The sequence below is a fragment of the Labeo rohita genome, chromosome 21 (genome assembly GCF_022985175.1).
Source record: "Labeo rohita strain BAU-BD-2019 chromosome 21, IGBB_LRoh.1.0, whole genome shotgun sequence".
NCBI lineage: Eukaryota > Metazoa > Chordata > Actinopteri > Cypriniformes > Cyprinidae > Labeo > Labeo rohita.
The window spans coordinates 1,074,507-1,088,304 of record NC_066889.1 but is presented as its reverse complement, the minus strand read 5'-3'; the positions used below and the strand labels follow the sequence as shown (position 1 = coordinate 1,088,304).

General features: G+C 35.5%; 1 protein-coding gene across 1 annotated transcript in view; it reads left to right on the top strand.

The window, feature by feature from the left end:
* Nucleotides 1-13,798, top strand: part of stk10 (serine/threonine kinase 10) — a 53,725-nt gene that overhangs the window by 29,528 nt on the left and 10,399 nt on the right. Inside the window, exons 8-11 of the mRNA XM_051093611.1 lie at nucleotides 153-293; nucleotides 3,331-3,990; nucleotides 10,174-10,295; nucleotides 12,126-12,332. Of these exons, the coding sequence (XP_050949568.1) occupies nucleotides 153-293; nucleotides 3,331-3,990; nucleotides 10,174-10,295; nucleotides 12,126-12,332 (1,130 nt within the window). The remainder of the gene's footprint in view (nucleotides 1-152; nucleotides 294-3,330; nucleotides 3,991-10,173; nucleotides 10,296-12,125; nucleotides 12,333-13,798) is intronic.

Genomic DNA, 13,798 nt, shown 5'->3' with positions numbered 1-13,798 from the left:
AAAGACACACAATCAAAACAAATAAAGTCTCCAAATATCTATTCTCAGACTTATGTTATTTATTGTGCATGCTGTTTATGTTGACTTGTTTTTGTTTTGCACAATGAGTAACTGTTTCCGAATAATCTTTCCACGTGTGTTCTGTGTTTCAGCATCCTTTTGTCAGTTCGGTGAAGACCAACCGTCCGCTGAGAGAGCTGGTGGCCGAGGCCAAAGCCGAGGTCATGGAGGAGATCGAGGACAATCATGAAGAAGGAGAAGACGAGGACCCTGCTGACCACTCACCTGTACGGGTCTGACATTTCTCACTCATCACACATCTCACGTCTCTGCATCACACATCTCTCATTATACGCTGATAGAGACCGCAAATAATGCACTTCTCATGGAAAAGTGCCTAGGGCGTAAATAGAAACACGTTGTTTAGTGCTTTGACAACTCTAAATGTTATTGTATGTTTATTCTACGATTCAGTGCGGGTGTATCTATGATAAACAAAAGCAGTGTTCTACAGCACAACATGCCAAGAACTCAATGAATTATGCAAACACTTGCTCATCTTGGTTATGCAACTCTTACCATTGCTGCAGTGTATATATTGTATACAGTATGCACAGTTTTTTGTAAATATACAATTTCTAAAATTAGATGTATATGGCAGAGCATGCAATGCTGTATCAAACAATGCAATGCATTGATGAATTAATTACAACCAGAACTCTTAAACACTTCAGCACCTTGTATTCCAAGTAATAATCGGACTTTGCTTAGCTTTCAAGATAAAATAAAATGTGCATTTACATAAGCTAATGTTTCACGTAAAATATATATATATATATATATATATATATATATATATATATATATATATATATAAAAAAGTCTAAGAAAAGGTCTTATAAAGTCTTAATTGCTTTTCCAAAAATAAATGCCTTAAAAAGGTCTTAAGTCAAAGCAAAACGTCAAAAGTTTAATGTTTAGTCATGGCAATAAATGTTGCATGGACTGCAAAAAAATAAGATCTTCTTTAGTATTTAATACAAGTATCTAAACAGGCTTACGTCAAGATACTTGAGATGCAAAATTAATATATGAAGTCCTGTTTTCAAAGAAGAACCGAATGTAATAGAGTTTATGCTGAATGCAAAAACAAATATCTGTCAGTGGGGTTTAAAAAATTGTTTGTTTGTTTTTTTCTTTTTTTTTTCCTGAGCATGTTGACAAGTATTTGTTCCTGTTTTAATCATAAACTTACTTCTTTTTGATCAATTTCACAAAAACCCAAGATTTTTTATGTCATTTTGCTGTCTGTCAGTGGGGTTTCCAAAAATTTCCCCATTGAATTAAGTTAATTTTTTTTTTTTTTAGCCTGTTGGCAGATATTTGTTCTGGTTTTAATCGTAACCTCACTTCATTTTAAACAATTTCACAAAAAAAAATAAATAAATAAATAAAATAAAGTCACTTTTTGCAGTGCAATCAGAAGGTACGTTTTCCATGTATGCATTTGCCAGATGCCAGATTGGCACTGCAAGCGCCATACTCTAATGTTTGAGCTACAGGAAGTTACAGTAAAAGTGATTTCCATTTTCTAGTGTTTGAGAACAGAGGTGTTTAAACCAAATTTACTTTTGTATAATGAATAATGTAGATCTGTTAGAAGTTGTATTTTCAAACTTTAAAGTGTTGCTATACAGCTCACTGTATAATGTGAGACACTGCAGGTGAATAGGGTAAATAAAAACTAATAGTTATCACCTTACTTACCCAGTTGATTGATTACATTGATAATGGCTAACATTTTTTTGTATTACAAGTTGCCCAAAATGTTCAGTTTAAATATGCAAATAAGGGATTATTTAATGAAATATGCACTAATTTCCAATACAAAAATCTAAACGCTGGATGAAGTCAGTTTCAAAATTCTTGTTTAATTTTTTTGACACATTAGAGTCATGTTTTTACAGAGGGAATTTTTGGGTCTCATTTTTGTCACTGTTTAATTCAGAAAATACTTAGAACAGACAGAAAACAATATATTTTCACAATTTTTTAGGGAATAAAATGTTGCATATAATCAATCAAATTATATATGAACAAATCCCTCTGTGAAAACCTTAAGGATATATGTACAGGAATAAAAATGTGAAGGTTGGTGTGCTACTGAAGTGGGGATTTATGGCTCAGTGTAGGAGAAAAAAACTCAACTTAAAAATATGTATTACAATTGAAAACTGTTGACGCAAACAGATAAAGTGCTATAAAAGAAACACTTAACAGTGCCTTTTGGATATTTTCCTTCCACTAGTCTGAAAAAAACACTTTATGAAAAACGAAAAAGCCCAAAATCTCAAACTTGACTTGTTTTTGCCTGCAGTGTCTCCCCTTAAGAGAACATAATGACATATGTTTTCCTTTCAGTTTATCTCTTAAATTGTCCTTAATTGGTCTTAAAAATGTCAAAAATATTACATTGATCTTCATAAAACTTGTAGAAGCCCTCTAGCAGGGTTGCCAGATCTGCAAAACAAAACCAGCCCAATTACAATTCAAAACTAGCACAACTCTAGCCCATTTACATTTTTTCAGCAGTTTTCCCCTCCGACCCCTCAGTCGAAACAGTGTTCAATTAGATCGCTTCAATCGGTGGACTAAAAAACAACCCGCGACAGCATTGTAAAAGTAGCCTAATTTTTCTGTCTCATGGGCGCCACAACACCTTGATGTACCCTTCATAGCACAATGTAGATCTGACGTTTGTTCCGCTCATGTAATCTGACCGTAACAGGACCTGTGCCCCCCACCCAACTTTCACATTAGCGTCTCCATTTAAAGATCCATTCTAGGCCGTTTGCAGTAAATGTGTTGACATGGCACAATGGTACAAGTGTTCCAAAATAACCCCTAATACACTTCCTCTTCCGCTTCTCATCTGGCCTTCGAGTAAAAATGAAACAAAAGACACGCTGTCCACATTTCTTTAGAGTTAAATAAAGCACAGGACAATAGGACAAAGGCTGAAGGCCTGTGGCTGTGTACGAGTTTACTGTCAGCATCTGGCCTGCCGCCGACTTCAGCGTCGTTATGAACAGCGGTACATCATCTCTATGTGTTTCCTCTGTCAGTTTTAGTACAGGCACTGGAGGCTTTCCAACCATAGCATTGCTGGTTTATTCTGACAAGCTGTAGTAAACTTGTGAAGCTTGGCCTCCAAGTGTGACAGATGCAATACTTCACAATAGAGCTGATGGAGTGGTTTATTTTGAAGAAAGAATAAAATTGTCAGGCTTTTATTTCACATAGGCCGCTTTCTGTCTGTGTTCTTTTTAGGCCCCCATCAAAGACCCGTCAGAAACCAGCGAGACCAGTTTATTTGGGGACCATCGCCACAATGAAACTCCAGTTGAGCTTGAGGAGGAGCCCAGGACTCCTGTGTCCACAGAAACTCCTTTGAAAGAGCAGGAGGACAATCTCAGCGACAAGTTTCCAGAGGAGGATCACGACAAACCTGAGAGCGAGGCGTCCGGCAAGACCTCCAGCTCTGACTCCGGCATTGAGGATGGAAAAAGTACGCCGACGTCTGAGGAGGACACCAAGGCGGTCGAGAGCTCCGAACCAGAGCTTCCTATGCTGAGAACAACAGAACCCTCGGAGTCATCAGAGTCTTCCTCAGAAACCACGGAGCAGCCCTCGGCATCAGAGAAACCGGAGGAACCGGAGAAGGAAGAAGGTCACGGTGCAATGGAAACGCCTAGCCAGCAACCGCACGTGGCACCGAACCGAACCGAGTCCAAGGAGCCGAGCAAACGCATGTCTGAGATGAGCGACAGATCCTCATTGGCTGGTGAGGATGTGGAAAGTTTGCTTTCTCACGCCAACGGCAGGTTATCAAAACGATACTCCGATGTGACCAGTGAGAGCATGGACATCAGTCTGAACATGTCAGGTGACATGTCCGTCAACAAAGACTTGGGCACCATCTCTTTACGGGTGAGTCTGTGTTTAAGTCATGTTTTCCTATAAATCTGTGTGTGTTACACTGTTCTCCAGTAGTTCTTCCAGGGATCCAGCCGCACTACATGATTTAGCCTTGATTCTCTTCAATGCTTTTCAGTGCTTGAATCATCAAAGATACAATTTGAGGGATTTGCTGATGCATTGGATATTTTAAGCAGGTTAAGCATCTAGATCTCTGTACAATTCAGGTCCTGTAGTGTGAAATGTGTTTTGACATGAACTGATAATGGCGACCACAGATGTGTAGTGTGAAACTGCAATTCAAAGCATAATATCATTCTTTTTAATCTACTACGTTTCTTAAAACATAGCTCAAGAAATCATCACCCAATCATCCAATTCATGAACATGCTGATACTTTTCAATGAACCTGTTAAGTTGGGTCACAAATCGCACTGAATGATTCAGTTGTGAATTGCACTGATCCAACTGCGGTTGCAGTTGTAAATGAACAACTCGTTGATTCAAATGATCCTGTCAGATCGAGTCTCCAGTTAAAAACTCATTGATTCTGATGATTTGGTCAGAGTGAGTCTCCAGTAAACAGCTCACTGATTCAAATGATCCAGTCGGAGTGAGTCTCTAGTAAATGACTCACTAATTCAAGTAATCCTGTCAGAGCAGCAGGTCTCCAGTAAACAACTCATTGATTCAAATTATACGGTCAGTGCAAGTCTTAAAATGATCTGGTCAGAGTGAGTCTTAAATCTTCAAATCTTCTGGTCAAACAAGTCTCGAGTAAAAAATGTACTGAATTTTTACTGAAAAAGTTCCAGTTAGACTGCTTTTCCATCCACAGATCACCAAAATGATTATTACGTTTTCAATATTACATGAATATTGTGTTAAACATATTACATGAGTAAAGCAATATAAGGCACTTTTTTGCATTAGTCTAAATGTGTTTAGGCTGCAAGTTTTTTTTTTTTTTTTTTTTAAGAAACCATATAGTTAGAAACCATATACAGTAATTACTTTTTATGATGGTAAGACACATGTATGGATTATGGTTATGAAAGAACAATGTTAAAGTCCAAACTCATTTGTGCTGTCAGAATACTAACATTTTAACTTATTTATTTAATTAAACTTACAATTTATAGGTAAATTTACATCTGCATCCCTATCAAACTCAGTGTGGTACAGTTAAAGGAATAGTTCACCCAAAAATCATCTTCATATTATAAGATATTTTGAAGAATGTGGGTAACCGAACAGTTGCTGGTAGCCATTGACTTCCATAGTATTTTTTTTTTTCATACTATGGAAGTCAATGGCTACCAGCAACTGTTTGGTTACGACATTCTTCTGTTGAACATAAAAGAAGATATTTTGGAGAAAGAAACTCATACAGGTTTGTTAAACTTGTATATCATTTTTGCGTCAACTATACCTTTAAATGGGCCTTTCAAAGAGAGAGAATATGTAATTTTATTAATAAAGGCACATATAATTTAAAAAATAATTTTATGATTGTCAGTGCCTCAGAACCTCAACCTCCCTTTTGGTGCAACCAAATCGTGTGCTGGTTCTACTATCTGTAAAACATGGATAATATATAGAACACCAATGACAAACTTGGTGTTTAACACTCCTGCTTTTACTAATACTCTGATGTGTGCTCTCGTTCACCGTGCGGTCGTCTGTTTACTGCGTCAGTGCCAGAACCGCAGCAGAACAGAGCCCTGCTTATGAGAGGCGGTGGAAGGTTCTGGAACGTGGGCGGCTCTGGGCGGGTCGTTACACACAGTAGTACAGTGTAGGTACAGAGCTCACGCAGGGTGTGGACGCCCTCAAACAGAGCCGAGCCTGTCTGCAGACACCAGCAGAAACCTCTCCCATCCAAACCATCCCTGCCGCACCCGCTTCAACTCTCTGTACTGAGAGACGGACGAATGCGTGCCCTTCTATATTCAGACAAACCCAAAAATGTGCTGGACTTTATTTAGCATTGCAAGTAAAATTATTAAACAGGCTATTATTATTAGGGGGGAAACACATTACTGGTAATGCAAATTATGTAATCAGATTACTTTGTCCAAGTAACTAGTAAAGTAATGCATTACTTTTTAATTTAAAAATTTGCATTTCATTCAGCCTGAGGCTTTTTCATTTCACTTTTGGTGTAAAACGGCTTTTACATTTGGCAAAAAGAGAACTTTTTATATTAAAACCAACCAAGCAAGCCCAGCCCGAATGAGAAAAAGTAACACAAAAGTAATGCGTTGCATTACTTCTTATAAAAAGTAACTAACACAATTACACTGTAAAAAACAATTTGTTGAGTCAACTTAAAATAATTTGTTACCCTGCTGCCTTTATTCAACTTGAAATGTTAAATTATACTAAGTGACAACTTAGATATTTGAGTTGAATCAACTTAAAATTTTAAGGCAGCTGGGTTACTTACGTTTAGCAAACACAAATATCTAAGTTGTTACTTAGTACAACTTAACATTTCAAGTTGAATAAACTTATTTTAGTTGACTGAACTTAAAATTTTAAGGCAGCAGGGTAACAAATTATTTTAAGCTGACTCAACAAATTGGGTTTTTTTTTTTTTTTTTTTTTTTACAGTGTAGTTACTTTTTTAGGGAGTAACGCAATATTGTAACAATTTACTTGTAAAAGTAACTTTACCCAATGATGAACATTACGAAAATTCATTTTTAAAACTATGTAGATCTTAAATACGAATGAATGATTTTGGAATTACAGGTTGCTTCCCAAAGCATCTTGGAGAAGTCCTTGAACGAGACTCACGAAGTAGCTTGGCCAAGCAACAGCCCTGTAATTTATTGACAACCCTACAATTTAAGTCATCATTTCTATTTTATAGGCTTAACAAAGCAAAACCTTGCCAAACAAAGGAAGTGCTTCCAAGGTATCTGAAAACCTGCTGAAATAGTCAAGACATTGTTTCAAAGCAGCTTTGCAGGAAATTCTGATGTTTATGTTTATAGTATCTTACTGTTTTCATGCCTTACAGTCACATTTTGCAGTTGGAGCTGGGTGATAATGTAGAAATGTAATTTTTGTGATGATACAAGCAATCCAGCAGCTGTGATTTGCTATGTAGTATGTATAACACTCTACAGGAGTATACTGTGTGTATGCAGACAAATGCAGACATACTTCTTTATATAAAGAGCTGGGTGATAATATAGTTGCATTTTGTGATGATATAAGCAATTACACAGTTGAGATCTGCTATATAGTGCTTTACTTGAGTGTACTGCATGTCTGCAGTTAGTTAAATGTACTTTATATCCAACTTTTAATACATCACTGTCTGATAATATAATTTTGTGAACTATATTTAGATTTAGAATTCCTGCCTTTGGTACACACACTCCTGGTTGGGAAGTGACCTAGATAATGTCAGTATCAGTCATCAAAATGGTACCAAAACCATTGCATCGCTCAAGCAAAAACAAGCACATGATAACAGCTGGGATGGGTTATGAATTATTTACTCATATTACTGTCTTAAAGCCCTTCCTGGAGCTGCATTATGGTCATGATAAGGCTTGCGTTTATATGATTCACAATAAAATGTGTTGATATACACTGCAGTTTGGGGCCAGTAAGTTGTTTTTTTTTTTTTAAATAGCTTTTTTTTGTTTTGTAATTTCAAATAAGTGCCATTCTTACTATTCATCAAAAAAAATCCTGACCAGCTGTGTTTTTTGAGCAGCAACAATGTAAAAAACAAAACAACAACAACAACAATAAAAACAATTTGTTGAGTCAACTTCAAATAATTTGTTATACTAATAATAGGTTGTACTAAGTGAGAACTTAGATATTTGAGTTGACTAAGATAAAAAGCTGGGTTTGTTACCCAGATGCCTTAAAAATTTAAGTTGAACCAACTCAAATATCTAAGTGGTCACTTAGTACAACTAGTTGACTAAACTTTTTGAAGCTGACTTAACTTAAAACTTTAAGGCAGCCAGGCAACAAATTATTTTAAGTTGACTCGGAATTTCTTTTTTTTTTTTTACAGTGAAATCAGTATATTAGAATGATTTGTGAAGGATCATGTGACACTGAAGACTGGAGTAATGATGCTGAAAATTCATTTTTGATCACAGAAATCAAATTATATTTAAGGTATTTTAAAATAGAAACCTGTTGTTTTAAATAGCAATAGCAATAGCAATAATATTTCTTATTATTCTCAGTATTTTTAATCAAATAAATGCAGCAATGATGAGCAGAAGAGACTTCTTCAAAAATCAGAATTTTTTAAAAATTAAAAATCTTACTGGTCTCAAACTTTTGAACTGTAGTGTGTATGTGTATATTCTCAACATATTCCGGTGCACTGCCTTCCCCGATGGACTTGTATTGTGCTTGACTGTAATCTTCAGAAACTGGTTTTGAACCCGGAACAACACTTTAAATGAAGTCATTCATTTGTTGCATATTTCAAGCGTCTCATCTGTGAAGCTCACGTCAGATTTTCCATGCGTTTCTCCCAAACGCTCTTTGTCTCTGCTCCATTCAGCATTGTGCATCAGTCTCTGTGTGATGATTGTTGAGTGTGCCGTCGCTGGCGTTCTGCTCTTTGTTCAGGGCACCAGAGAACAGCCTCGTTTCTCATGTCTGCCATATTTGCAGCATGATTCACACGCTGAACTCTCTCTCGACCTGATACTGCACGATCAGAAGGCTTCAGCAACAGCTTTAGCAAACGTTCATGCATGCACGCTGCATAGAGACCTGCGGCTTTATCGTGCTGAAACCACATCACAGGATGGGTAGACGCGTTCAGGGCTTGACAAGTACAGCATGAAATTGACAAACTTGTGCCGACAGTGGCTTTTCAGAGAGGATGTGAGTGTTTGCTCAGCTGCGTTCAGTAGACACGGGTCTGAGAATTGTTTGTCGACAAATGATGATGACGAGATCCAATTAAATACAATTTCAACAATGTCTGATCAAATGAAATGAAATGACAGAGCGTTCAGATATTTGACTTTGTAGTTAGTTATTCAACAAATACTACCATGTTTAAATATTCACAATTCATACGTTATTTATTTATTTATTTCATTTTGTTGAAAGATTGCCCCTTGTGCTCTCTCAGTCTGCTGTATACATTCACGTTGTACTCGTGAGCTGCTGACACTTCCTGTCAGAACTGGCTTTACAGGATAACAGCAATCTGACTGCTTCCTGCGCACACCCTTCACGCTGTTTTGCTTTGTCATTTCGTCTTTCTTCCTCCAATTTAGCCATTCATTATGCCTCTGGGTCTAACAATCAGTGTTATTTTAGTGCATGTATGTATATTAATATAGATGTGTATGCTTTGTTTTTAATGCTTTTTAAAGAAGTCTCTTCTGCTCATCAAGGGTGCATTTATTTGATCAAAAATACAGAACAAAAAAACTGTAAAGTTGTGAAATATTTTTATAATTTAAAATAACAGGTTTCTTTTTTAATATACTTTAAAATATAATTGATTTCTGTGATCAAAGCTGAATTTTTATTGCATTACTCCAGTCTTCAGTGTCACATGATCCTTCAGAAATCATTTTAATTTTTTTTCTGACAGTAATATTTCACAATATTACTGTTTTTGTGTTTTTGTTCAAATAAATGCAGACTTGATGAGCAGAGACTTAAAAAAAAAAAAATCTTACTGATCACTGATCTTAAACTTTTGAAGGCCAGTGTGTGTATCTATCTATCTATCTATCTATCTATCTATCTATCTATCTATATATATATATATATATATATATATATATATTATATAGTAGGACAATATTATATTATACAATATTATAAATATTATTATGATTATTATTATTATTATTATTTTATTTTTATTTATTTATTTTTTTTAATAAAACTTTGTTGATTTTAGTATGTCAAGTTAAACTAAAATAAAATAAGAACTGCTGCATTGGCAACTACCTCAAGTACCTCAGTTACCTTTCATTTTATTTCAAGTAAAAAAAAATATTTTTAATGTTTTGTTTAATAACTCTGTAAGTCCTTCTCCTTCTGTAATTTCTTTTTCTTTTTTTTTTTTTTTTTTTAAATCCACAGTTCCCCAAAATCCTGCTACCACACCCATTACAGTCTCCATTTTCTTTTTTTTCTCTCACTACAATTTTCTCTCATTTATTTTTCCACCAGGACAACAAGAAGACGCTCAAACGCACACGTAAGTTCTTGGTGGACGGCGTGGAGGTCAGCGTCACCACCTCTAAAATCATCACTGATGATGAGAAGAAAGACGAGGAAATGAGGTTCCTCAGGCAAGTTCATTCTCTTTAATCAAACTCTTTGGGTATAAAAAAAAGCCCTAGCAGCATTTTTCCACTTGATGTTGCATCTCGGCTGTGTAAACAGACTATTTTAGGTCTCAGGTCCAAGACCTTATCCTTTCCGATTGGGACAGAAATACACAAGGGAAGCTTTGTGTAGGGCCTGAGGAAGTGGGTTGCTTTTAAAGGACAAATCTAGACATCAGATCTCCCTTAAACAGATAAATCCATCATCTGAATTCTTGTGAAATGGCTCTTTTCTTGTGAAACACCTTAGCTGCTGGTAGCAGATTACACATGGAGTGTTTCCCACCACTCGTGAACGCTGTCAACATCTGCACCTAAAAACAACAACACTTCTGCCATCTAGTGGTTTGATAGTAAACTTACATTTGATATTATATCCATCAGTTTCCAGAAAAGAGCACAGCTCACTTCAGCCTCACAAAAAAAAAAACACATCCAGGTCATATTTTACCCCAAAATCAAGATAAATATTTTAAAAGTATGTGTATGTATATCTATACACACATACACACTGTTTTTAAAAAGTTTTGGATCAGTAAGATTTAATGTTTTTTTAAAGGAGTCTCTTCTGGTCTGCATTTATTTGATTAAAAATACAGAAAAAAAACCCAGTAATATTGTGCAATATTATTGCAATTTAAAACGATAGTTTTCTATTTTAACATACTTTAAAATATAATTAATTCCTGTGATGCAAAGCTGAATTTTCAGCATCATTACTCCAGTATTCAGTGTCATGATCCTTCAGAAATCATTATAATATGTTTTATTTATTGATTTATTATCAATGTTGGAACATTGTGCTGCTTAATATTTTTTTTGTAACCTGTGATACTTTTTTCAGGTTTCTTTGATGAATAAAAAAGTTAAAAAGAGCAGCATTTATTCAAAATAGAAATATTTTCCAAGAAAATAAGTCTTTACTATCACTTTTCTTAATCAATTTAACACATCCCTGCTGAATAAAAGAAAAGAAAAAAAAAAAAAAAAAAGAAAAATTACTGACCCTAAATTTTTGTTGGTTGTGTATATTGTTACTTGTATATTGGATTAATGATGCTAGAAATTGAGCTTTACATCACAGCAATAAATTATATTTTAAAGTATATTAAAATAGAAAAAACATAATTTAAATTAAAATAATATTTCACTTTTACAGTTTTTTTTCTTTATTTTTGCCCTGATGAGCAGAAACAGAGCAGAGACTTCTTTAAAAAACGTAAAAAATCTAACTTAAAACTCATAACATTCCTAATAATAGACTTACAAGTCTACATCGGCTTATATAATATCTTTCTCTCTTTTGGTTTTGTGGTGAAATATGTCTGGGACGTGTTCTTGACAGGCTTAAAATTTACCCCACATAAAATATCTTTGTGGAACATTCCTCTGGTCTTTGGCTGTCAGTGAAGCCATGTAATGAATGAGGTGGGGGCGTTTTCCCATGATACCCCTGTAGTGCCGTCTGTGGGCCGTGACCGTGGAGAACAGACTAGCGCTGCATTCTGGACATTCTTTGGTTGGCGGGAGACGTCACATGTGTTGCTTCAAATGTTGGTCTTAAAGGGACAGCTCACCCAAAAATGAGGATTCTGTCATCATTTACTGACTGTCCTGTTGTTCCAAACCTGTGTGTCTGTCTGCAGAGCACAAAAGAAGTAACTGAACCGTATTGACTTCCATTGTATAGACAAACTTCCCCCCAGAGATTTCAAGAAAGATTGTCATACGAGATACACTTACAGGTCATGAATGATTCCTCACATGAGTCTTTATGTTCATTCACACACACAGGCGTCAGGAGCTCAGAGATCTGCGTCTCCTGCAGAAAGAGCAGCATCGCGCTCAGGCTTTGCTCAACATGAAGCTGAAGGAGCAGCGGGAGCAGATGCAGCGCAGATTCGACCAGGAGATGAATGTGAGTGTCACAGACGTCCATCGGCCACAGAAGCCCGTCTGCCGCCACAAACACATAAAAACAGATCTAGACAAAACTTCACTGCATGTTTGTTTTCAACTCAATTTAAAGATATTATGAAACGGCAAGACGCCACCCTTAGGCCATCCAAGATGAGATGAGTCTCACTAATGGATCCTCTGCAGTGAATGGGTGCCGTCAGAACGAGAGCCCAAACAGTTGATAAAAACATCACAATAATCCACAAGTAAACCACACCACTCCAGTCCATCAGTTCACATCTTGAGAAGACAAAAGATCCAACATTAAGACATTTTTACCATAATCCATAACATTTATGTCCATAATCCATAATAACAGTGGTCTGGTCTGAACCAGGAGAGAAATCTGCACAGATCAAGCACTGTTTACAAGCCAAATTAGCTTTTGATGTCAGAGACAACAGGAGATGGACTTTTTCCACTAGATGAAGTGTTGTTATGGATTATGGACTTGTGTTTTAGCCAGAAGCAACGGTTCGGAGTTAAAACGCCTTAACGATGGATTTTTTCAGCTTTTGTCTTTTCAAGATGTTGACTGATGGACTGGAGTGGTGTGGACTATTTGTGGATTATTGCGACGTTTTTATCAGCCGTTTGGACTCTCATATCTGACGGCACCCATTCATTATACATTGTATATTAAATGTTATATTAATCAGGTGAATGTTGTCTGAACAGTCCTTCTGTTAGAACTGGAATAGAACTGGACAGTTTGTGTATGTAAGTACTGAAGTAAATAGTTTTGGCACAGTGCATAAAGGAAGAAAAACTTATGAGAAAACAGCCTTTAAAAATATGTATTATAATTGAAATCTAAACAAAACATTACCGCTCAAAAGTTTGGGATCAGTACGATTTTTGTAATGTATTTTAAATGTTTCTAATGCTTATCAAGGCTGCATTTACTTGATCAAAAATACAGAAAAAATGTTATATTGTAAAATATTATTACGATGTAAAACAATGTTTTTCTATTTTAATATACATAAAAAATCTAATTTATTTTTGTGATCAAAGCTGAATTTTTCAGCTTCCTTACTCCAGTATTCAGTGTCCATGATCCTTTAGAAATCATTCTAATGTACTGATTTATTATCGGTGCTGGAAACAGTTTTATTACTTCAGATTTTTTGGAACCTGTCCTACTTTTTTTCAGGATTTTTTGATAAATAAAAAGTTAGAGAACAGCATTTATTTAAAATAGAAATCTTTTCTAACAATGCAAACTACTGTTCAAAAGTCTGGGGTCAGTACATTTTTATTCTTTCTTTTTTTGAAAGAAATACATACTTTTGTTTGCCAAGGATGTGTTAAATTAATAAAAAGTAACAGCATAGATTTACATTGTTAGAAAAGATTTAGATTTTGAGTAAATGCTGTTTTTTTAACTTGTTGTTCATCATGAAATCCTGAAAAAGAAAATCACAGGTTCCAAAAAAATATTTGTCAGCACAACTGTTTCCAGCATTGATAATTCTAATAATAAATCAACATATTAGAATGATTTC